Here is a 23,591-nt window from a genome sequence, read left to right as displayed (position 1 = left end):
TTTTGGGTCCACTGACACAGCAACAGTGACAATACTTCCAACATTCACTGACTATAATGCACCTTGGGACAACCCTAGGACATGGAAGGCGCTATATGAATGCAAGTTTGTTCTTTCTTTCTCCCCCTTGCTCCCTCTGAACTCCAACCCAGTTCCAATGTCCTGTGTTACCTCTCAATTCTCAACTTCTGGGCCTCTAGCTCTTCTGTGGTTTCTTAAAATAGCTCTACTCCCCCCCTCCCCCTCTAATCCTGCTCTACTCCCCCCTCCCCCTCTAATCCTGCTCTACTCCCCCCTCCCCCTCTAATCCTGCTCTACTCCCCCCCTCCCCCTGCTCTACATTCCACCTCCCCCTGCTCTACATTCCACCTCTCTCCGGCTTCTAATTCTGATTTCCCTTAACCTGGTTAATCACCTTCCTCTCTGCCTACCCCCACCCCGGTCCTCTAACCTCGAACGTTCCTCTATCTGCTCCCACCCATAATGTCCCCTTCTGGCTCCCATTGTTGCAGACCTCTGATCCAATTTGCTGGACAAAGACTCCAATCAGTCTCAATACCTCCCCCCACCCGCCCTGTGCATTGAACGCCACGGGAGATCGACTATTTCTCCCTTGATGTCTGGTGTTACCCCCAACGTAGTCAGATTATTTGCAGCTCAGCACAACATATATGCGTTTATTTTGTAATACGCGTGATGAGATACGGGGCAAGCAAAAATGTGCAACTTTGTGTGTAAAAAAAAAATTACAACCTTGCGGACCCGGGGCTAGCGAAGGAGGTCCTTTATTTTGCGCGCTTTGCCCATGGTGGGCGCTATGTTGCCTGTGCGGGAGAGATGCAGGAAGGCGAGCCCCTCCCCTATTGTTGAGCGTCAGTGAGGAGCGCCGAGGGCGGCTCTGACGCTGTGTATTTAAAGAGCTGCGAGAGGGAAGCGCTGGAGCCGGCAGCCCAGGGTTGAGATCGAGTTCCGGACAACACCTTAAAGCTCCACGCTTTACACACAGCGGCACCACAATACATTATTACCTCGTAGGAAAAGGATTCACTTCGTTATCAGGTAACGTTTCAATTCATCGACACTGTCCAAGTGGCGGGAAGCATTTATTTATATACATATATATTTTCTTTTTAAAGACTTTCTGTGAAGTTTGTGAAAAGTGCTTGTACCGCATCTCGTGTCTTGAGCGGTTAGATTTGTCTTTGTCACTTTTTTGTTATAATTAATTGAAATCCGAATGTATGGGATTACATTTTACAAGATTTTAAAAGAAAATTGCATTTCTGCTTCCATATGAATTTTTTTTTTATAAAGTTGGAGTTTTAAAAAAAAAACCAACACAATTTTGTGCATTTGTCCAGTGTTGTGTTGTGTTGTGTTTTAGTCAATAAATGGACTCTTTCTAACTTGGTTTTTTCCCCCCTCTTGTTTCAGAACCTGTATTATGATCATTCGGCGTTTCATTTCTGAACTTTCTATGGAACAACGGCAGAGCCAAATCATAGTTAAAAAGAGCTACAACGAGCGGGATACTTTTAGAGAATCCTGATCGTTCCTCCTCTGTATCTGCCCTGGCATACTGTATCTGACCAAAGGTAGTTTCACGCAATTTACTGTCTCTTCTGGGGTGCGAGAGATTGTGTTTGTTTATTAGTTATTAGGATGTATTAGTAGTTGGGATTCATAACTTTGTGTGTGTGTAACTATCTAACTAACTAACTCGTTCCTGTTTGATAATTGCGTGCTATAAATTGTATTGAGTTCCTGCCCTGACTCATTTAATCCACTTTCCTCCGCGTGTATGATGCAGATCTTTATCTTGGCGTGCGCGGGTACTTCCGGTGAATAAAGAGTGAGAACAAAATATGGGGATAAATATAATCTTGGCAGAATGCCTTCCAAAATTGAAGGTTATTAGAAATGCACCAAGGAAATAAATACTGTGGACAAGTAGGGCTAGAAACTGTTGGCATGTAACCTAACCGACAGTCCCACCATCACTGTATTCAACTACCACTTGAATTGCCCCAGAATTTTAAATCTTCATTAGCCTTCCATTCCAGGTATCAAATACTCTGTTTCCTGACATCAGTTCTGAATGGCTGACTTTTTTCTTTAAACTAGGTTTTATATATGTCCCATTTGCCTGCAGTTGTGTTTTTAGCTTGAAATTGTGCTCTAGATTAATCATTGGGTAAAGTACTTTTGGTGGTTATGATATTGGACTGGTCCTGACTTCAAAGCTTACCAATCAATCTGGTGTACAGAGAAAGTGCTGGCAATAATCAGTCAAGTCAAGCAGCATCTGAGGAGAGAGAAACCGTTAACGTTTCAGGTCGATAACCTGTTGTTGGAACTGGAAAAGGTTAGAGATGTACTGGTTTTTAAGCAAGTAAGGGAGATGAGAACAAAAATGGTCTGTGATAGGGTGGAAGGCAGGAGAGATTAAATGATAAAGGATGATTGGTGTCCTAACTCGCACCAAGTCCCATTCACCCATCGCCCTCTGCTCGCTGACTTACATTGGCTCAATTCAAAATTCTCATCCTTGGTTTTTAAATCCCTCCATGGCCTTGCCTGTCTCTGTAGTCTCCTTCATCCCCACAACAGCCCCCGCCCCCCCCCCCCCCCCCCGAGATATCTGCGCTCCTCTAATTCTGCCCTCTTGAGCATCCCTGATTATAATCGCTCAACCATAGGTGGCCGTGCCTTCTGTTGCCTAGGCCCTAAGCTCTGGAATTCCCTCCCTAAACCCCTCCGATACTCCTTTAAAACCTACCTCTTTGACCAAGCCCTAATTTCTCCTTGTGTGGTTTGGTGTCAAATTTTTTGTCTTGTAATACTACTGTGAAGCGCTTTGGGACATTTTACTATGTTAAAGGCGCTATATAAATATAAGGCGGTGGTAATGGTGCAAGGCAAAAGGCAGTAGTAATGGGACAAGTAAAGAAATAAAAGATGGCAGCATTATTACCAGCACCTGCTGCCTGAAGTTTAAAAAAAAAAGACGCAGTGGTTGTGATCTGAACGCAAAGTCCGGAAGGTTGTAAAATGCCTAATCAAAAGATGAGGTGCTGTTCCTCGCTACCACTGAGCTTCATTCAGTGTGAGGCCGAGGTCAGAGTCGGAGTAGGGTGGAGAATTAAAATGACAGGCAACTGGAAGCTAAGGGTAACGCTTGCGGACTGAACGGAGGTGTTCAGCAAAGCGATCGCCCAATCTGTGCTTGGTCTCCCCAATGTAGAGGAAACTGCATCGTGAGCAGCAAATAACAATCTACTCAATTGAAAGAAGTTAGAGTAAATCACTTTCACTGGAAAGAGTGTTTTGGGCCCTGGATGTTGGGGAGGGAGGTGGTGAAAGGGCAGGTGTTGCATCTCCTGGGTTTTGTGGGAATGGGGACTGGGTGTTGGGGGATTATGGAAGAGTGGACCAGGGTGTCATGGAGGGTATGGTCCCTTCAGAATGCTGGGAGGGGTCTGGAGGTGGTGGAAATGGCGGAGGATGATCCGTTGAATGTGGAGGCTGGAAGGCGAGGACAAGGAACTCTATTGTGGCTCAGAGGGATGGGAAGGGGTGAGAGCAGAAATACGGGAAATGGGACGGACTCGGTCGAGGGCCGTGTCAACCACAGTGGAGGAGATTTCTCGGTTGAGGATAAATGAAGACATATCGGTAACACTAGTATGGAAAGTGCTTTCGTCTGAATAGATGCTATGGAGAAAGTGGGAGAATAGAATAGGCTCGTGGGAGGAAGTGCAATCACGGTAGCTGAGGGAGTCAGTGGGCTTAGAGTAAATAGATCTGGTTAACATGTAGGCTTCCAGAGAAGCAACACTAGGAAATAAAATGGCCACAAAATGATTTGTAGTGTTGTAAGCACCTAACTCTTACCTGGCCTGTGATTGCAGCTAATGAAAAAGACTTGCATTTATATAGCACCTTTCACAACTTCAGGACATCCCAAAGCACTTTACAGCCAATGAAGGACTTTTGAAGTGTAGTCACTGTTGTAATGTAGGAAATGCAGCAGCCAATTGTGCACAGCAAGTTCCCACAAACAGCAATGCGATAATGACCAGATAATCTGTTTTTTGTTATCTTTGAGGGATAAATATTGGCCAGGACACCAGGGGTAACTCACCTGCTCTTTAAAATAGTGCCGTGGGATCTTTTACGTCCACCTGAGCAGGCAGACTGTGCCACTGTTTAACGTCTCATCCGAAAGACGGCACCTCCGACAGTGCAGTGCTGCACTGGGGCGCCGGCCTAGATTTTTGTGCTCAAGTCTCTGGAGTGGGACTTGAACCCACAACTTTGACTCTGGTGCGAGTGCTACCCACTGAGCCACGGCTGACACTCCATGTCCTCTGAAGTGGCCTAGCTAGCTATTCAGCTATCGTGTTGAAGACTTGTGCTCCAGAACTAGCCGTGCCTCTAACCAAGCTGTTCCAGTACAGCTACAACACTGGCATCTACCCGACAATGTGGAAAACTGCCCAGGTATGTCCTATCCACAAAAAGCAGGACAAAGCCAATTACTGCCCCATCAGTCTACTCTCAATCATCAGCAAAGTGATGGAAGGTGTCGTCGACAGTGCTATCAAGTGGCACTTACTCACCAATAACCTGTTCACTGCTGCCCAGTTTGGGTTTTGCCAAGACCACTCAGCTCCTGACCTCATTACAGCCTTGGTCCAAACATGGACAAAGGAGCTGAATTCCAGAGGTGAGGTGAGAGTGACTGCCCTTGACATCAAGGCAGCATTTGACCGAATGTGGCATCAAGGAGCCCTAGTAAAACTGAAGTCAATGGGAATGTGGGGGGAAACTCTCCACTGGCTGGAGTCATACCTAGCACAAAGGAAGATGGTTGAAGGTCAATAATCGCAACCCCAGGACATTGCTGCTGGAGTTCCCCAGGGCAGTGTCTTAGGCCCAACCATCTTCAGCTGCTTCATCAATGACCTTCCCTCCAACATAAGGTCAGAAATGGGGATGTTTGCTGATGACCACAGTGTTCAGTGCCATTCACAACTCCTCAGATAATGAAGCAGTCCATGCCTGCATGCAACAAGACCTGGATGACGTTCAGGCTTGGGCTGATAAGTGGCAGGTAACATTCGTGCCACAGAAGAACCAGGCAATGACTATCTCCAACAAGTGAGTTTAACCACCGCCCCTTGACACTCAATGGCATTACCATCGCCAATTTCCCCCACTATCCGCATCCTGGGGGTCACCATTGACTAGAAACTTAACTGGACCGGCCACACAAATATTGTGGCAACAAGAGCCGGTCAGAGGCTAGGTATTCTGCAGCGAGTGACTCATCTCCTGACTCCCCAAAGCCTTTCCACCATCTACAAGGCACAAGTAAGGAGTGTGATGGAATACTTGCCTGGATGCGTGCAGCTCCAACAACTCTCGAAGCTTGACACCATTCAGGACAAAGTAGCCTGCTTGATTGGCACCCCATCCACCACCTTAACCATTCACTCCCTCCACCACTGGCATACCATGGCTGCAGTGTGAACCATCTGTAAGATGCACTGCAGCAACTCAACAAGGTTTCTTCAGCAGCACCTCCCAAACCTGTAACCTCTTCCACCTAGAAGGACAAGGGCAGCAGGCGCATGGGAACACCACCACCTCCAAGTTCCCCTCCAAGTCACACCATCCAGAAGTATATTGCCGATCCTTCATCGTCGCTGGGTCAAAATCCTGGAACTCCCTCCCTAACACAGCAGGCTCGAGGGGCCAAGTGGCCTATTCCTGCTCCTATTTCTTATGTTCTAACAGCACTGTGGGAGTACCTTCACCACACGGGACTGCAGCGGTTCAAGAAGGCAGCTCACCACAACCACCTTAAAGGCAATTAGGGATGGGCAATAAATGCTGGCCTTACCAGCCACGCCCACATCAAATACAAATTTAAAAAAAAATACAATTGGATTAAGAGACGGGTAGTATGTTTGGCTTTACTAGGCTGACCATACATCATTGTTTTCTGGGAACAGTCCCCAGATTGGGTACTGAGGTCCCCGGGGCAAACAATGTCCCCAAAGAGTCCTGATTCAGAGAACTCATCCCTGTTTTGAGTTTTTTTTATGCAAATGTACAGAAACTCCAAGGGGAGATTTTCAGCCCATTCCTGCCCAGTTTGAGCTCAAAACAGATTCCAGGGGCTGGTTAAACCGAGGCGACGCCTTCCCATAATATAGCGTGGCAGAGAAACTACCCCATCGATAGCTCAGGCTGCACTGCACCCTGGGGATTGAGTCACCTGACCATGTTTCAGCTAATAGTGACAGGCTAGAGGGCGAAACCTTTAAAATGCGCAGGAGAAGCCGAGGGTGCGGTGAGAGCTGGTGGGTGAGTGGATTTACTTTACCTTGGCGATCAGTATGGTGCATTGTGGCTATTTTTGTAATGAATAAGGCAAGCTCTAAATTCTCCCACTGGAAGAGGTTTCTGAGACAGGGTGTTTCGCACCTTAAATGAAAAATCTTTTTGAAATTGAGAAATTTAAATGTTAAGGTATTTGGGGATGAGTTTAGATGATACAGCACTATTGCCAGAATACACGCAAGAGTCGAGATTTGGTGTAAAGTGAAAATGGCGTTGTCTCTACATGTACTAGCAGAAGCAACAGTCATCATGCCAGTTTTCTTGAAACATGCCTTGGCTACTTTGCTGTGCTCGCACCCGTGTGTCCCTGGATTCGGTTTAGAAAATAGTTCCCCTAGGCTTTACTAATATTGTCCACATCCTGAACAAATAAATTAGCCTTCACTATTCTAGTTAGTACAGGAAACTTTTTTTTTTTTTTTATTATCTGGGACCGGCTTGGTGCCGGTTGATCAAAGTCCGGATTAGAGAGGTATACTTGCCAAGATACAAGAGCCCTGTACACGGCCACAGGTGCAGGAACCCCGGTTACACAGCCACAGACCCAGGAACCCCAGTTACATGGCCACTAATATATAGTAAAACTTGCATGAACCTACTCCTGAATTTTGCCGGTTAAGAGATTTCTGGATTTAGGTGCCGGTTAAGAGTTTCCTGTAACTTGTATATCTGTACGGCCTGCTCTCATTTGCCTCCTTTCAAGAGTAAAGAATTCTCCTTTTTCTAACTTTTTTCTCATAACTGACAGTAGGGATCTGCTTCTTTGCAATGTTTTCCCCTTGTGTTCATCCCAAGGACTATTTATTACATGGAAGCCGGCGCTGAGTAGAAAAATTAGTAGCGGCTAATACTCTGCGTTTAGGGAAGTTTGAATTTCTGTCGATACAAACACTAGTGGGCTCCAAGGCTGAATTTGCAGTGGTGAGTTAATGTGACTGCTGCCAGGACTTCAAGTTCTGTCCTTCAGTTTGTTTCAGCTGGGCTTGCCTTGTAGCCTGACTTTTGAATTATGCCAAAAGAAACCAAACTAATGTTCAGTTTTGTTGAAACAAATCAAAGGGTTGGTGGGTTTCCTGTGGTTTTTAATATTTTTATTATCTTGCCCTGGTGTTGAAACTACTCCATGGTAAAGGTTATTGAAATGACTGATCTCAGAATTTCTAAAATCTCGTTGTGGTTTTTTTTTTGCCCAGAAGTAACTTTAAAAAAAAAGTCATGCTACTTTAAGCAAAATTGGGTGGTAGACAATGGTGGGAGTTGGCCTGTCCCTCTTGTACCCACTGCCCTTTGCCTAGGTGCTCCTGTCTAATTCCTTCCCTAAACCCCTCCATCACTCTGCCTCCTTTTTAATTTAAAAACAAATCTCCTTTAAAACCCATCTCTTTGACCAAGCTTTTAGTCGCCCTCCTAATCTCTACTTTCATGGCTTGAAGTCTGATTTCATATGCCTTCTGTGAAGGACTATGGGTTAGTTTTTAAATTTAAAGACTGTATACATGAAGGTGGTGTTGGTCAGCAACAGTGGGAACTCTAAGGCAGAACTACAATGTCCACCCTTGAGTTTTTTTTCTCCATTTGTTAATGTAGAACTTATGGCTGTTTTGCAGAGTCTGGGCTGGTTTTCAGGATGCTAGCAGTTGTAATGTAGTGTGGCCACGCAGTCCTACTTCCACCTGGCTTTAACATAGCATTATTTTCCTGGTTTTTTGCATACAACAGCCATGTGATTTGCAGAATCTTTTTTCCATAACCAGCCCTGGCTATGGTTAAAAGCTGAGCTATTTCATTAACAGGAATTGGTGCCCACAGCTATTCTTTTACTGTGGGTTTATAGCATGTAAACCAAAGTATTGAGTGTCCTGTTTTGCAAAAGATTTTATCGTGGTCGCAGGTTGTTTTGTTTCTTTCTTTTATTTCCTGTTATAAATGTTCTATGACAAAGTTATTTGTCTTGCTGTATTTGTTTCACTGGGTGGAGCAGATGTTACTTGAGTTTCAGTTCAGCCGTAGCAACAGAATCGGCCAATTGTGATCCAGCCCTTCCATTATTCATCTTTCTCTCCCTGACGCAATCAGATAATGTTTAAGGCAGTATCTAGTGGTGCCAGATTGTCTATTTTCTCTCCAGCAATTAATGAAGCCTTGAGCAAAGTTTAAAACTAACTAGTACAAATATCTTTTTGTTTAAAAACTATAAATGATGGAAACCTGAAACAAAAGCAGAAAATGTTGGCAATATACAGCAGGTCAGTCAATATGCATAGAGACAAACAGCAAGTTAACATTGCAGCTGGAACCTTCTTCAGAACTGAAGGATGGATGAGCATTTTAGTAGAATTAGTGGGGGTTGGGGGGTACAGTTAAAATGGAACAAAACATGCAAATAGCTAAGCTGCTGAGAAGCTCACTTCATTTGTGGGGCAGGAAATCAAAAACCTGCAGACTCTAGTCCAAACTGAAACACATGGAATCGAGACAAGTAGGTATGTTTGTCTTGCAGACCAGAGGGTTGTAAAGTACCCAGGTGAAAGATGAGTTAATGTTCTTTAAGCTTGGTTGCAACAGTGTAAGAAGCCAAAAGATGGAGAAGTCCAAGTGGGAATGGGGGGAGGAGGAGTTCAAATGGCAAGCCAGAGGAGGTCCACGGTCATGGCTTGTACTCTCCTTATCATTTCATCCCACCAATTTCTGCATTTGATGGTGGTATAAGATAATCCATTGTCTTTCCCTACCCACTCTGCCTTCCAGAGGGACTGCTCCCTACTGGATACTGTTCACTCTTCCACCACCCCTTCCTCTGGCACTTTCCTGTGTAATTGCAACACCTGCCAACTCTCCCTCGTCCCACGCCGTTGTGCAGAGCCCCAAACGCTCCTTCCATGTGAGATGGTAATGTGTGTAGTTTCTCCAATATAGTATACTGTATTTGTTGCGCACACACAGCCCATCTCCTTTACATGGGAAGACCAAACACAGACTAGTTACCTGCTTTAGTGACCACCACTCTTCTGACCCTACGTTCCCTGTCGCTTGCCACTTTATAACCCCCTTCGCATTCCCAATCCGAGCTCTACGTTTTTGGCCGCCTGCACTGTTCCACCAAGCTCAACACAAGTTTCATGACCAGATTCTCTTTGCCTTCCCGTCTGAATGTTATTTGCTCTTTAATGTCCTTCCATTCCCTCACTGACATTATCTTTTTCTATCAACTGATAAATTCCGGCTTTTCTTTTTAATGGGTCACTCGACTAACTTTGATTGGAGTATCTGTTTGTTTCTACCTCCTCCACTTTCCAAATCTACTAAAATGTTTTTGATCTTTCAGTTTTCAATTCTAAAACATTCTACCCAGAACATTAAGTTGTCTGATCTCTCTACAGATGCTGACTGACCTGCTGTATATTTGCAGAATTTTCAGTTTGTTTTAAAACTAACTACCAAGGTTATAAATATTTAATTGCCATTATGTGTTTGTGATCCGTGTCTTTTTTACTAATTTTCTAATTTCTGAAGAAACGGACTCATTCAGGGATACAGAACCACAGGCATCAGTCAGCCTCCACTACCATGAACCAAGAACCCATTCTTCATGGATGTTCCTTCATGAGTGTTGGCAAACTATTCAACTGTGGGGGTTGTTGAAACTGATGCTGTCCTCAACCAATGCCTGCACTTCCATTTTCCAACCAGGGTCACGATAGCATTTGGGAGGGTTGTGAGCTGATCTATAAAAAGAAAAGAAAAATCCCCTACCCACCCCCCCTCTCCTCCAACCAATTATAGCACACCAACTCCTACTCTGGTTAATATTAGATTTGCACAGAGCAGGGATCGACTGGCTTGCTGGCTTTTCAATAGCAAACTGCTCATGCACGGTATTTTGAATGGGCCAAGTGGCCCAGAAAAAAAATATCACTGGGGACATTGTGTGGGTGTCGCTGGCAAAGACAGCATTTATTGCCCTTGAGAAGGTGGTGGTGAGCCGCCGCTGCAGTCCGTGTGGTGAAGGTACTCCCACTGTGCTGTTAGGGAGGGAGTTCCAGGATTTTGACCCAGAGATGATGAAGGATCGGCGATATACTTCTAAGTCAGGATGGTGTGTGATTTGGAGGGGAACTTGAAGGTGGTGGTGTTCCCATGTGCCTGCTTCCCATCTCCTTCTAGGTGGTAGAGGTCGCAGGTTTGGGAGGTGCTGCCGAAGAAGCCTTGGAGTTGCTGCAGTGCATCTTGTAGATACACACTGCAGCCATGGTACGCCGGTGGTGGAGGGAGTGGATGCTTAAGGTGGTGGATGGGGTGCCAATCAAGCGGGCTGCTTTGTCCTGGATGGTGTTGAGCTTTGAGTGTTGTTGGAGCTGCACTCATCCAGGCAATTGGAGAATATTCCATCACACTCCTAACTTGTGCCTTGTAGATGGTGGAAAGCCTTTGGGGAGTCAGGAGGTGAGACACTCGCTGCAGAACACCCAACCTCTGACCTGTGCTTGCAGCTGCGCTATTTGTGATCAAAAATATCACCAGGACTCGCCTGACATTTCCATGTAAACATTCTCACTACAAAACCTGTTCCACATGAAATGCACATTAATAAGCCCCAGGGAAAGCTTTGTTAATAAGATGCTTGCAACTTAGTCATGTGCAGCTGGTGGCAAATCCAAATTAAATTTGCTGGATTTGTTAAGGCCAACGGCTGGGGAAACTTTTTTTTTCTTTAAATCAGATCGTCCTATTTGCTGGCATTAGAAAATGCCACTGTTTTGGGAGCAAGGATGTTTAAAAATGCACATGAGAGAACGGGTAAGTTTAACTTTGTGTGAAAACCCTTCTTTTAAAACTGAAAAATGCGAAGGGGACAAACTGACAATCAGAAAAGGGGAAATATATACTAAAAGAAAAGCACTCTCTCTGACCCAGAAAGCTATTGAGTGGCATGATATAACCGATCATCTCAACCAAATAACAGATTGAGACATTGAAGAGACAAAATGTATGTAAATAGTTAAGGAACTGGTCAGCCTGAGGAAAGGAGGAGAAATGTGTGAAATTAAAACTGGTTTGGAAAAAGTTGCTGTTCAGACCAGAGCATTGTGGGGTGCCTAGAAGAAAGATGACAGATAACACAACAAGAATTTGCAAAATGGGACAAACACCCAATTGAGATCCTACATGCAGAATTCTGTAAAAGTATCCTCCAGAAGGAAAACCATAAACAATGCATGCAGGGCAGAACTAGGCCAATATCCATTAATAATCACTATCCAAAAAAGAGCCACCAAATTCTGGAAACACCTAGAAATGAGCAACCCCCCAATGCTATCATTACGAAGCCCTGAAATGCCAAGAGGACCATAAAGAAGAATACCCTCAGTCAACTAGTCCTGGGACTCAAGTGAAGTAACTACTGACACTACTAACAATAACCAGCCCCAGGACAGTGACAGCGTAACACAAAGAATTCGACCCAACACAATCGTTGCTAAGCAAAAGGAAAAATATCTGTCATATTGGGCAGAAACAACAAAAACCCAAAGCAAACTCAATTGCTACTTGGCCCTAAACAGACAATACAACATGGCTGATTACCTGACCATAGTAAAGGATAGCAAACTGAGGAAAAACCTTGACAATGTACAGACTTAGTGAACATAGCCTGGCGATCGAAAAAGGTAGACACAGGCAAACCCGGCTACCAAGAGAGGACAGGATATGCTCTCACTGCAGCCAGGGAATGGTGGAGACAGAGATGCACTTCCTCACAGCTTGTAGAAAATATCAGGGCATAAGGGAGAATTTCTACCCAAAATTCACAAAAATATGCCCGGAATTCAGAAATTTGAATGACGACCAAAAACTCCCATACCTACTAGGGGAAGAGAGAAATTGTGTAACGCTCCAACCCCGTAAAGAAAATGCAAGTCCCTATACAGTAAAAATTCTAGGCCCTGACACACACTCACACTCACACTCCATTTTCCCTGTTCTTCCCAGCCCTGCGCGTTCCCTCAATTCATGCTTGAAGGTTGATGGGGAGCAGCCTCATTGCATTAATGGGATCAATCGTATCCAATTATCCTGGCCCATAAACCGCATCAAAGGAACTTGGATACCCCCGATGTACTGCGTAAAGGAAGGAACTGTTTTTCCTCTTTGTGCAGTTATGTTTTGTGCACGTGTTTGACCAATAGCCATGGTTTGCAGCATGATCCCCATTACATCACCTTAACTAGCCCATTACTTCAGCTGAATAACCATCAGCAATCTGTTGCAGATCTGGAAATGAGCATAGCAACAGTGTAAATCACTTGATTTAAAAGGAAGTGTCTCGTTGCCTCTTGCGTGTGTTATGACCACAATTTTCTCCAAAGGAAGCTAGCTGAAAAACATCTAGCTGACTAGTCCTTTTTTTGGACTGGAGGGAGGTATACCGTGGAGTTCCCCAGGGTTCAGTACTGAGACCAATGCTGTTTTTGATGCACATTAATAAATTGCATTTTTGGGGGGGGGGGTTTAAAAGGCACAATTTTGAAATTTGCAGATGGCACAAAACTTGAAGTGTAGTAAACAGTGAAGAAGATAGTAATAGACTTCAATAGGACATAGACAGGCTGGTGGAATGGGCAGACACATGGGAGATTCAACAGTGATTGGCAAAAGAACCAGTGGCGAATTTTATTACACAACGATAGTTGCTTTTAAAGGGGAATTGGATAAATACTTTGGGTTGGGGGGGGGGTGGAAATTGCAGGGATTGACCATTCTATGATGAACATTGGTTGCAGCCACCAACAATAAACATGGTTAACTGAAGTCATTACATATTTGAATTAAAATGAAATTTGTTAAGGACACTAGTTAAAGTTTCAAACACAATAGATGTTAAACGGTTGCAAAAAAATAAATAAAGCTGGCACATATTTTTGCATCAAACCTTCATCAAATGTATTTGCAGTTCAGAAGAAGCTACTTGACTGGAGTGTTAGGACCACCACCTCTTGACATGACAGTCTCTCAAAGACTAACAAACCTAAAGGATCACCGGGCCAGCAGGGCCGGGAACATTTGATGTAGGAGAATGTTTAGAAGTTGGTGTTTGCTCAGCACCCTCAGCTGGGGAACAGATATTTATTCATTATGGACACTGAGAATTGATGTGGTACATTTGAAAAGGGGCAGAGGGAATAAAGATGTAGAAATTAGGTTTTGTGTGGTATCTTATGTTTTTGTTGTGCTTGGAAGACTGATGAGTTTTCAGAATCTTCTCTGCTAGTGTAAGTCAGAAGAAGTGGTTGCTGATGCAAGCCAACCATACTCGTGTAAACCTAAAATTAAACGATGGGCAAATTAAGTTGCCTTTTTAAAAAACACTTAATTATCAGCAGCACAGTTCTGAAGGATTACTTAGGATTTTTAAGTTAAATAGTAATTTGGACTCAAAAGGCTAGTGGGGTCCTATCAAATCAAAGGTTTTAACTTTTTACAAGTTGCTTGGTTCAAAATATTTGCTAATTGATTTAAAATTGTGCAGTTTTATTAAAATTGCTTAATTTGAATTTCTTTGAGCAAAAATGACTGAATTAACAGGAGTAGAGTGTATACTCGCTAGGGGAAAGATGATTCAAAGGAAACTTCCAAAAATTGCAATTTTGTTTTCAAAAAAATCTTGGAGGGGAAAATTCCCTGACCATTCCTATATGATCACAAACCTTGCTTCCCTTGGGAACAGTGTGAAGTAGTGGAAGGATTTGCAGGCTGATTTACAGGCTGCATTAGGAACACTCCTTCCACAGTCGTAACTGTCTTTATACCAGCCGATAAGATGGTTAGACCTATACGGCAGGAAAGTCTTGTGGGTTCGCACGGTCTGGGCAATGAGGAGAGTGGGTGGGGGGGGAGAGACACACCCATACCCACAGAACACTAGTATCCTATTGGTTGTCAACTCCAAATTCAGAGTTGGAGCTGCATTCACATGGACTGTCTGGAGCAGCGTTCAAACCTTGCACCATCTGGCTCAGAGGCTTGCTCCCATGAAACGATTAAGATACCAGCTAAGTCGAATAAAATAAAAAACTTTCAACTTAGCTGGTATCGGAGAGCGAGAGAGAACGTGTGTGTGTGTGTTAGTTATTGACTTTTATACCTGGAAGTGCTAAGAGATGCAGATCCTTGATCACAATTCTTTCTATGTTGAACCTAAACCATGTCTTTCCAAATTAACTCCCAATGCTGGAATTTTTTTAAGCCTAGCTGAGGAAATCCGTTCAGTCTCTCTCTCTCCTATTGTGCAGCCATTACAGATTGGTAAGCATGTGTAGAAACTAAACTATTCTTTGTTTTCCACAGGCTCGGGCAGAGTGCATTTGTCTTGTTGATCACTATACTGCACTCCTGCTGCAGGATTTTCCCATCACTCATTGCTAATCATAACTGCTGAAAATGGTTGGATTCAAACCCACAGACGTTCCTCCAACAGCCACGGTGAAATTTATTGGCGCTGGAACAGCTGCTTGCATAGCTGACCTGTTCACCTTCCCTTTGGACACTGCTAAAGTCAGACTACAGGTAAGATCCTTGCAATATCTTGGTGTAAGCACATGGCTTTGGCCAGTATAGACATTGGCATACCATCTGACTTGGTCTGATGCATTGTTGTGAATTCTTCAATTTCAACCTTCACAGTAACATTTTCAGTAAATTTACTAGCTTTTTTGAAATGTACCAAAAGTACTGAACATTTCTTAGCATTATTTGCTCAATAGCGCTACAAGGTCTCACTGCCTTTTAGCACTCGGATTTATTTAGCTCCGGTTAAGGGAGAAGCAGTGTTTGTCAACAGCTCTTTGCATTTACACTGCTAAAACCATAAAAGGGGCCTATGATTCTGCCATCATAAGAAGGGAACCAGTATTAGCTGTGTAAGCGTAGGGAGTTGGCACAGGGTACTGCTCTCCCACCAGCTGAACTAAACCGGCGCCAGTGTAAAAGTGCCTTCTAACTTGTACCTGCGTATGTTAGAACTAATAGCTTGAACTTGTCACTTAGTAGCTGATGTTTGTCTTTCTGCTTGGTGTTTGGTGCTTGTGCTACATTGCCCACTTGAGGCAAATCATGAAACTTACTGCTCATCAAACCTCTACTTGCAATATTTCTATATGTATTTTTTTTTACAAATGACAGTTTACAAGTCCTGAGCTGGAATTGCCCTGTGATGACCAAGTGATGGATCTGGGATGCTAAGTGTTAGACTAGTCTACATGTGAGTTGGGCTGAGCCCAGATCACAAGTGCCTGTTCATCTGATTTTTGTCCTGCACAGATTCAAGGGGAATTGAAGTCTGCTGCAGATGTTGCCACCTTAAAGTATAGAGGTGTCTTTGGCACCATGGCTACAATGGTCAAGACTGAGGGTCCAAGAAGTCTCTACAGTGGTCTGGTTGCTGGTCTCCAACGTCAGATGAGCTTTGCTTCTGTGCGCATTGGGCTTTATGATTCTGTGAAACAGTTCTACACCAAAGGATCTGAACGTAAGTACAGCATGTAATTAACTACCAAAATGTCATGTTTTGTTGTTTATGCCAGTAGTGATGGTTAGAGTGAGGGATGCCTGACTCCCCAAATAGGGCAGTCTTGTGGATGCTTTTCGATCCAACTTAATGTAGTTTATTGACTGGCACTGGATGTAGGAGAAAGCTATTTATGTTGATTTTGAGGGTGAAGAAAAAACCAAATGCAGATGCATTCCTCCAGACAAATGTGTGACGGTAAACTTCCACTGATCTGGTTACTGAGCAATCTACAAGTGTGTTTTTTTTTGTATTGCCAATTTCAGATTGCACCAGGCTGCCTACTTTAGTCCCTTTTTTAAATATTGATGTCTGGTACTTGTGCTGCTGATTTTCTCTTGTCCTGAAGCACAGGTCTTGCATGGCTGGTACCACCCCAGTGAAAACCTGACCAGATTTTCTATATCTGATCACAAGAAAAAAACAGGTCTTGGAAGCTGAGCTTAGTGAATCTGACTGATTGATTGATTGATTTACATCAGGGTTGCAATTGGTTCACCAAGGACCAGCAGTACCAACACCCCACTGACTCCAACATAAAGCAGCTTTTGTCAGTAATTGGAAATTGGTTGTGGTACTTTAAATTAGATTTGAGAATTAGAAAGAAACTGAAGTTGAAGCATTAGTATCTCCATTCGGCATCACAGTACAGATTCTTGCTCCTCCATTTTGACTAATTTTCAATTTAAGGAAAATACCCCAAAAAAAATCACACTTGTTTTAATTCAATTCTTGTGTCTAGGTTTTGATAAGTGGTTGAATTCTTTCAGATGTTGGTATTGGCAGCCGCCTACTTGCTGGTTGCACCACAGGGGCCATGGCTGTGGCCTTTGCCCAACCAACTGATGTGGTGAAAGTAAGGTTCCAAGCACAAGCCAATGTGTCTGGTCCAAACAGAAGATATAATGGCACCATCAAAGCCTACAAAACCATCGCCAAGGAAGAAGGTATTCGGGGGCTATGGAAAGGTTTGTATCGTGCAGGCAGTCTGCATTTTATTTGGAGCAGCATTTTGTAATAGCTGATACTTTAATCTTTCTGTTAACTGGTAGGCTGCCAACTTCCTTCAGCTGTCTTCAAGAAAGATTTAATTTTTTTTGGGTGGGGGGATAGTTAAGAGACTAGGTGGCACAGATTAGAAATCTGCCATTTTATTTCTCGAGCCTGAATTTGATTTAAATGTTTTGCTCAATTAGCTTGAAGGGTTCATATCAGCACAGCCTTTTGCAAATGAAGCTTGGTTGGTTTACTGTGTCACCTGCCCATCATTACTGAAAGAGTGGCCTATCCTGTCAGCTGTCTTGAATCTTTGGAACTCTTGTAGCAATTGGAGGCTGATTGTGCACTGTGCAATGTTCAGCTAAATATTCATGGACCTTCTGCCTTTCTAACCAGTACCTGCCCCCACTCGCTCAACAGCCGTACAAGCTGCTCAATGCAGTACAACTGGGACATCAGGTAGTTGGGATGAAAAGGGTTCTAACTATACTTTACCTGAGTTGAGCTGTAAGCTTCTGATATCCAGCACCAAGAATCTATTGCAAAGCTCCAGGCCCTTTTCCGGACCATCCCTCACAGTAGTTTCCATAAACCCGTCGGTGCACCATTCTCCGATTAGAGCAATGGAGCTCACATTCGCTTGAGCATCCATTGCTGTTCAGTGCCCACCAATACTATAAGCCCCATCTCTGAACTTGCATATGTTGGTTTATCACCACACATATATAACCGGTCTGCATGTAGGCATCAGTCCAGTTGCTTGTCCAAATTTGGGCACTGACTGGCAGCATCTCTGAGACCATAATAGTAGTGGAATAGAATTGTTACACTTGTATTCTTTATTGTACATAGGAAGGGAAAGTTAAGCTATTTAAACCTAGAGGGTCTTTATACTTTGTGTAATCATATGATCTACTTGTAAGCATTTGATAGGTGCGCAAAGTAGGAAAACCTTTAATCTTTGGCATCCCTTATCTAAAACCGAAAATTCTCTGTCATATTTTGCTGTTCAATTTCTTTCAGTCTAGTCCTTCCCCCTCCCCTTTGCCAGCCTCACTAAGAAACCTGTAGCAATATTTTAGAAGATGTCTATCTGTTAAAATTAGCTAACTGTTTTTGTTGAAGGTTATGCAGGGGTAAAAGGAAGGACCTGAATATTTAACATTGTAAATTATACCTTCTAGATTGTTCATATATTAAATCAAGATATAACTGTTTCTGCAGGTACTCTGCCAAATATAGCCCGTAATGCCATTGTGAACTGCACAGAGCTTGTAACCTATGATCTGATCAAGGATCTGTTGCTGAAGAATGGTCTCTTGACTGGTAAGTGTTGGAAGTGAGTCTCTAATGATTACACATTGGAATGGTAACTACCCTGAACTGAACGGTCACAGTGTGGAATTTCATAAGTTTGGATTGAATAAGATTGAGCTAGTGTAAGGAGCCTATTCAATTTATCAATCCAGGAGAAATAAGACTGGAAAACAGTTTTGACCATGTTCTATTTAAAGTGTGTCATTTACATTGAAATTGCCTTCTGAAATCTGATGTGATACTTGGTTGTAAAGGACCCAGTACTGTTTCAAATGTATTTCTGCTGTCCGGAGTAAGTGGTAGCAGTTTCGAGTTGTGCTAGTTACAGTGTAACTGTCAGCTGAGCACATCTATATTCGTACAAACTATTGAGTGGTTCCCTTACCTTGGATGTAGTTGGTACTTTGAAATTGCTCACTCCTAAGGGTATTGTGTGCAAAATATGATCATTAGCATAACTGGTGTGGTTACTAATGGAAGTATAGTTCTAAAGAAATCTTTTTTGTTTCTCTTTGTTTAATTTATATGGGAACCTGTAACATGTGAAATTGAAACACAGATTACAGTATTGCTTTGGCCACATGGTAACACCTGTAAATAAGAGTTTGCTCCATTCTCCCCACCCTTGCAAGTAAATATTCAAGTGCCAGCATTTTAGTAAGTTTCTAGGCTGACAAATAAGGTCATTGAAGTGCAATTTGCTGCTTTGCATTTCAGTTTAATACTGGGTGATGGTGCCAGTGTATATAAAACAATTACAAATTTCACAGGTCTACAGTAGATATTCTCTCCGGCTTGGTGACACTGGTCACTCCTGCAAGTGGACCTCTCATCCTCTATGATCTGGAGTCTCCCCCTTTGCTTTCCAGTTTCTAGTTAGCATGACCTGGGGTTTGTAACAGTAACAGTACACCCATTGTGTGCTGAATATGATCTCCCATGTTCTGCTATGTATATTCTATCGTTTTTTTGGAAGGCTGACTGAAGAGGACTGATGAGGCCAATTGTAAACCAACAAAAACTGGTTTATTTTACATGCAATATATGAATAGATTGAATACAGTTTTCCAATGAGATGCATCTATTACCTATGGCTCTTCATGCTATATTTTAATTTAAAAAATAAATAAAAAAAATAAAAATAATGCACAACTTTGTCACTTCTTAGGCAGCACCTACTTACAAACCCTAGGCTCTTCGACTTCCTCTGTTAAAGACATCTTGGCTGCAATTTTCCCTACCTCGGCAGGTCCGGAGTCAGTGGCAGGGTGCGACCCTGCTGCTGGCTGCAGCCCACTGTCCAAAGTGATCTTACGCTGATTGGACTTGTTAAGCCCGCCCAGTGCGTTTCCTTTCCAATCTGATAACTTCACTTGACGTGTCATCAGCCAGTTTCCTTAAAGGGACCATGCGCAAATTGATTTTGACATTTGTGCTGTCAGTGTTCTACAGCATTGAGGTGCTGCAAACACTGACGAGCACTGCAGAGGTGCATGGCTGCACCCAGGCTCTCCCATGACTCCCTCCATATGCTTATGGAGGGAGTCACAGCACGCAGGGCGGTTCTCTTCCCTTTCCGTGGGCGGAAGAGACCTCCCCAGGAGATCAACGCAGCCTGATTGCACAAGAAGACACGAGCAGAGATGTCATTAGGAGGGCCAGGCTGCAGTGACTCAAACCTTTCAATGATCTCGGATCATGAAACATTACTGCAAAGCCACACTCAACCGCATCCTGCTGTGCCACTCATCACATCCCCATCACTCTGCCTTCCCTACCCTACTCCTGTACATCCTTACTCACACCAACTTACCTTGCACCTCTACCCATCCCCCTCTATCATCATGTGGCAGCCAGGGTGTACAGCATCAAGTGAAGTAAATCTGGCTATGGTGAGGCCATCCCTGGGCAGCAATGTGCTCTGGTGCTGATGTCCTGTGCAGCATCAGTTGATTGCAGAGAAGATTGGTGGTGTTAGGGCTGATCGCGGTGGGATTCTGAGGACCACGGTGAGAGTTTCAAGGGCACCGATGCTGATGGCAGGTGAAGTCGAGATGACAGAAGCGATCAGTCAATGGTGAGAAAGGTTGCTCCAAGGAGGTGACACTGGATACAGAGTTTGCTCCGAACTCTTGCAAGCGGCATAAAGTTCAATCTGTCTTCCAAATGCAGTAAGCAACAGCTTCTGACCTTGGAAAGTGAACAGCTATGAAATGGGAGCTTTTATAGAACATTTGCAGCTGTCCAGTTAAGAAATTATCCCATGGTCATGCAACTCCTGATCTGCTTACCTGACTTGACCCCCCCCCCCCCCCTACAGAGCAGCAGGGAAGCTGTGGGCAAACTCTTAAACTATTTTAAGCTCACCTTTTTAGATTTTAAGTGCCTGTTAACAAGCTCTTCATCTAAATTGCCTCCCCCGCCACTTGGTGTCGGGCCTGTTCAGCGATGACTGACTGACCTGACATCTGGGGAAACCAGCGTGGCAGCAGGTTCCCTACCTGCTGTCAAACATTTTTTTCCACCCAACTCGCCCACTGACCCCTGAAAAATTCCCCCCTCGTGTTTATACTGTGCCCTTAAAGTCTCATTGTCTGGCTGACTGAGTGTGTTGTCTCCCAGTGGGAGAGGGGAAATGAGGACTGTTCTTTAATCTCTGCCACAGCTCTTGCATGTCGAGGACTGGCGCACCATGCAGCCATTCAAAGTTACTAGCTTGAATGAAATGCTGTCCCCCTTGATGTGGAAACTCTCAGCACCTATTTGTCTTCAGCTAAACTCCCACTGGGGTAAAATGAATGAAACCATTCTACCATCAAAATGTGAACTGCTATGGAAAATACCATAAAGCTTTCCACTGTCTCCAAGCTGACTGTAAAAGTACACAACTTGATGGCTGTTTTGTCTGGGCTCCATCTAATCAAAATTCTAAAAGGCTTGTGTATTGTAGTGTATGTAACTGTTCTACCTTTAAGAGAGGAAGAGGTCCTACAAGTAGAATTTAGGGAGTTAGGAGCCAAGCTAAAAAGTAGGACCTCGAAGGTAGTAATCTCTGGATTACTACCAGTGCCACGTGCTAGTAAGAGTACAGAGAACAGGATAGTTAGGCTAAATACGTGGCTTGAGCAGTGGTGTAAGAGGGAGGGTTTTAAATTTTTGAGGCATTGGAACCAGTTTTGTGGTAGGTGTGACCTATACAAAAGGGACGGTCTACACCTGTGCAGAGATGGAACTGATGTTCTCGGGGTAATTTTTGATAAAGCAGTTCGGGAGCATTTAAACTAGTATGGCAGGGGGCTAGAAACCTATGTAGTGAAATAGAGGAAAGTGAAAGGCAGACAGAAATAAATGGTAAAAGGGTGAGGAACAAAAAACAAAGGGCCAAACTAATTCATAAAAAATGTGAGCATAAAAAAAGCCTGAGGGTTTTATACCTTAATGCGAGAAGCATCAGGAACAAGGTAGATGAATTAGCTGTGGAAATAGAGGTTAATAATTATGATCTAATTGGGATTACGGAAACATGGTTGCAGGGTGAGCAGGGCTGGGAGCTTAACATACAGGGGTATTCAGTATTTAGGAAGGATCGACAAAAAAGAAAGGGAGGAGGGGTAGCATTGCTAGTAAAAGAGGGGATAAATGCAATTGAAAGGAAGGATATTAACTCAGTTAATACAGAATCTATATGGGTGGAGCTAAGAAATAGCGAGGGGCGAAAAACATTAATAGGAGTGGTATATAGGCCTCCAAATAGTAAAATAGAGGTTAGGGAGGGCATCACGAGGGAAATTAGAGAAGCGTGCAATAAGAGCACAGCTGTCATCATAGGTGACTTTAACTTACATATAGATTGGACTAGCCTAATCAGTAAAAATAATGAGGAGGAGGAATTCCTTGAGTGTTTAAGGGATGGTTATCTGGATCAATATGTCGAGGAACCAACTCGGGAACAGGCTATATTGGACTGGGTACTGTGCAATGAGAAGGGACTAATCAGTAATCTTGTTGTACGGGGACCCTTGGGTCAGAGCGATCATAACATGATTGATTTCTCACTCGAAATGGAGAGCGAAGAAATTGACTCAGAGACTAAGGTCCTGAATTTAAACAAGGGGAATTATGATGCCATGAGACGGGAACTGAGTAGGTCTGATTGGACAACGTTCCTGGGAGGACTGGAGGTAGATAAACAATGGCAAACATTTAAAGATAGAATGACAAAATTGCAAAAATTGTTTATACCAATCTGGCATAAAAGGAAATCTAAAAAGGTGACTCAACCGTGGATAACAGGGGAAATTAGAGACAGCATAAAATCCAAAGATAGGGCGTATAAAATAGCCAAAAAAAGCGCCAGAGCGGAAGATTGGGAACAGTTTAAGATAGAGCAAAGGAGGGCAAAGGGCATGATCAAGAGGGGCAAAATAGCTTACGAAAACAAGCTGGCGGAAAATATAAAAACTAACTCCAAAAGCTTTTATAAATATATCAAAAGGAAAAGACTGGTGAAAACCAAAGTTGGTCCATTGCAGTCAGATACGGGGGAATATATAATGGGAAATAAGGAAATGGCAGATCAACTAAATGCATACTTTGGGTCAGTCTTTACGAAGGAAGACACAAAAAACCTCCCTGGGATATCGGGAAAAATAGGGACATTGGCAAAGGAGGAACTGACGCAAATCGATATCTCTAAGGATATGGTGTTAAGGAAGCTAAAGGGATTGAAGGTGGACAAATCCCCAGGGCCTGATAACATGCATCCTAGGGTACTGAAGGAGGTGGCCCTAGAGATAGCGGATGCACTAAGGATGATTTTTCAGAATTCATTAGACTCGGGAACAGTGCCGATGGATTGGAGGGTAGCTAACGTTACCCCACTATTCAAAAAGGGGGGTAGGGAAAAAGCAGGTAATTACAGACCTGTAAGCCTTACATCAGTTGTGGGCAAAATGCTGGAGTCCATCATTAAGGATGAAATAGCGGAGCACTTAGCAAATGGGGACAGGATAGGACAGAGTCAACATGGATTTACAAAGGGTAAATCGTGCTTGACTAATCTATTGGAATTTTTTGAGGGAGTAACTGGTAGAATAGATGGGGGAGAGCCAGTAGATGTGGTGTACCTGGACTTCCAAAAGGCCTTCGATAAGGTCCCACATAAAAGATTAGCATGGAAAATTGAGGCTCATGGGATAAAGGGGAAAGTTTTGGCGTGGATAGGGAACTGGCTGTCAGATAGAAAACAGAGAGTTGGAATAAACGGCTCATTTTCTGAATGGCAGGCAGTAACAAGTGGGGT

The 23,591-nt window shown here is 43.6% G+C and overlaps 1 protein-coding gene across 1 annotated transcript in view; it reads left to right on the top strand.

Moving 5' to 3' along the window:
- The first annotated feature begins 901 nt into the window (after positions 1 to 901).
- Positions 902 to 23,591, top strand: part of LOC147112016 (dicarboxylate carrier UCP2-like) — a 32,327-nt gene continuing 9,637 nt past the window's right edge. The window contains exons 1-6 of the mRNA XM_085999469.1: positions 902 to 1,059; positions 1,435 to 1,595; positions 14,755 to 14,973; positions 15,727 to 15,934; positions 16,744 to 16,941; positions 18,197 to 18,298. Coding sequence (XP_085855595.1) covers positions 14,848 to 14,973; positions 15,727 to 15,934; positions 16,744 to 16,941; positions 18,197 to 18,298 — 634 coding nt within the window. The 5' untranslated portion in view covers positions 902 to 1,059; positions 1,435 to 1,595; positions 14,755 to 14,847. The remainder of the gene's footprint in view (positions 1,060 to 1,434; positions 1,596 to 14,754; positions 14,974 to 15,726; positions 15,935 to 16,743; positions 16,942 to 18,196; positions 18,299 to 23,591) is intronic.

Source organism: Somniosus microcephalus, chromosome 10 (assembly GCF_052327205.1).
Source record: "Somniosus microcephalus isolate GS21.2 chromosome 10, FLI_Smic_1.0, whole genome shotgun sequence".
Classification (NCBI taxonomy): Eukaryota; Metazoa; Chordata; class Chondrichthyes; order Squaliformes; family Somniosidae; genus Somniosus; species Somniosus microcephalus.
This window is presented reverse-complemented; position numbering and strand designations above follow the sequence as displayed.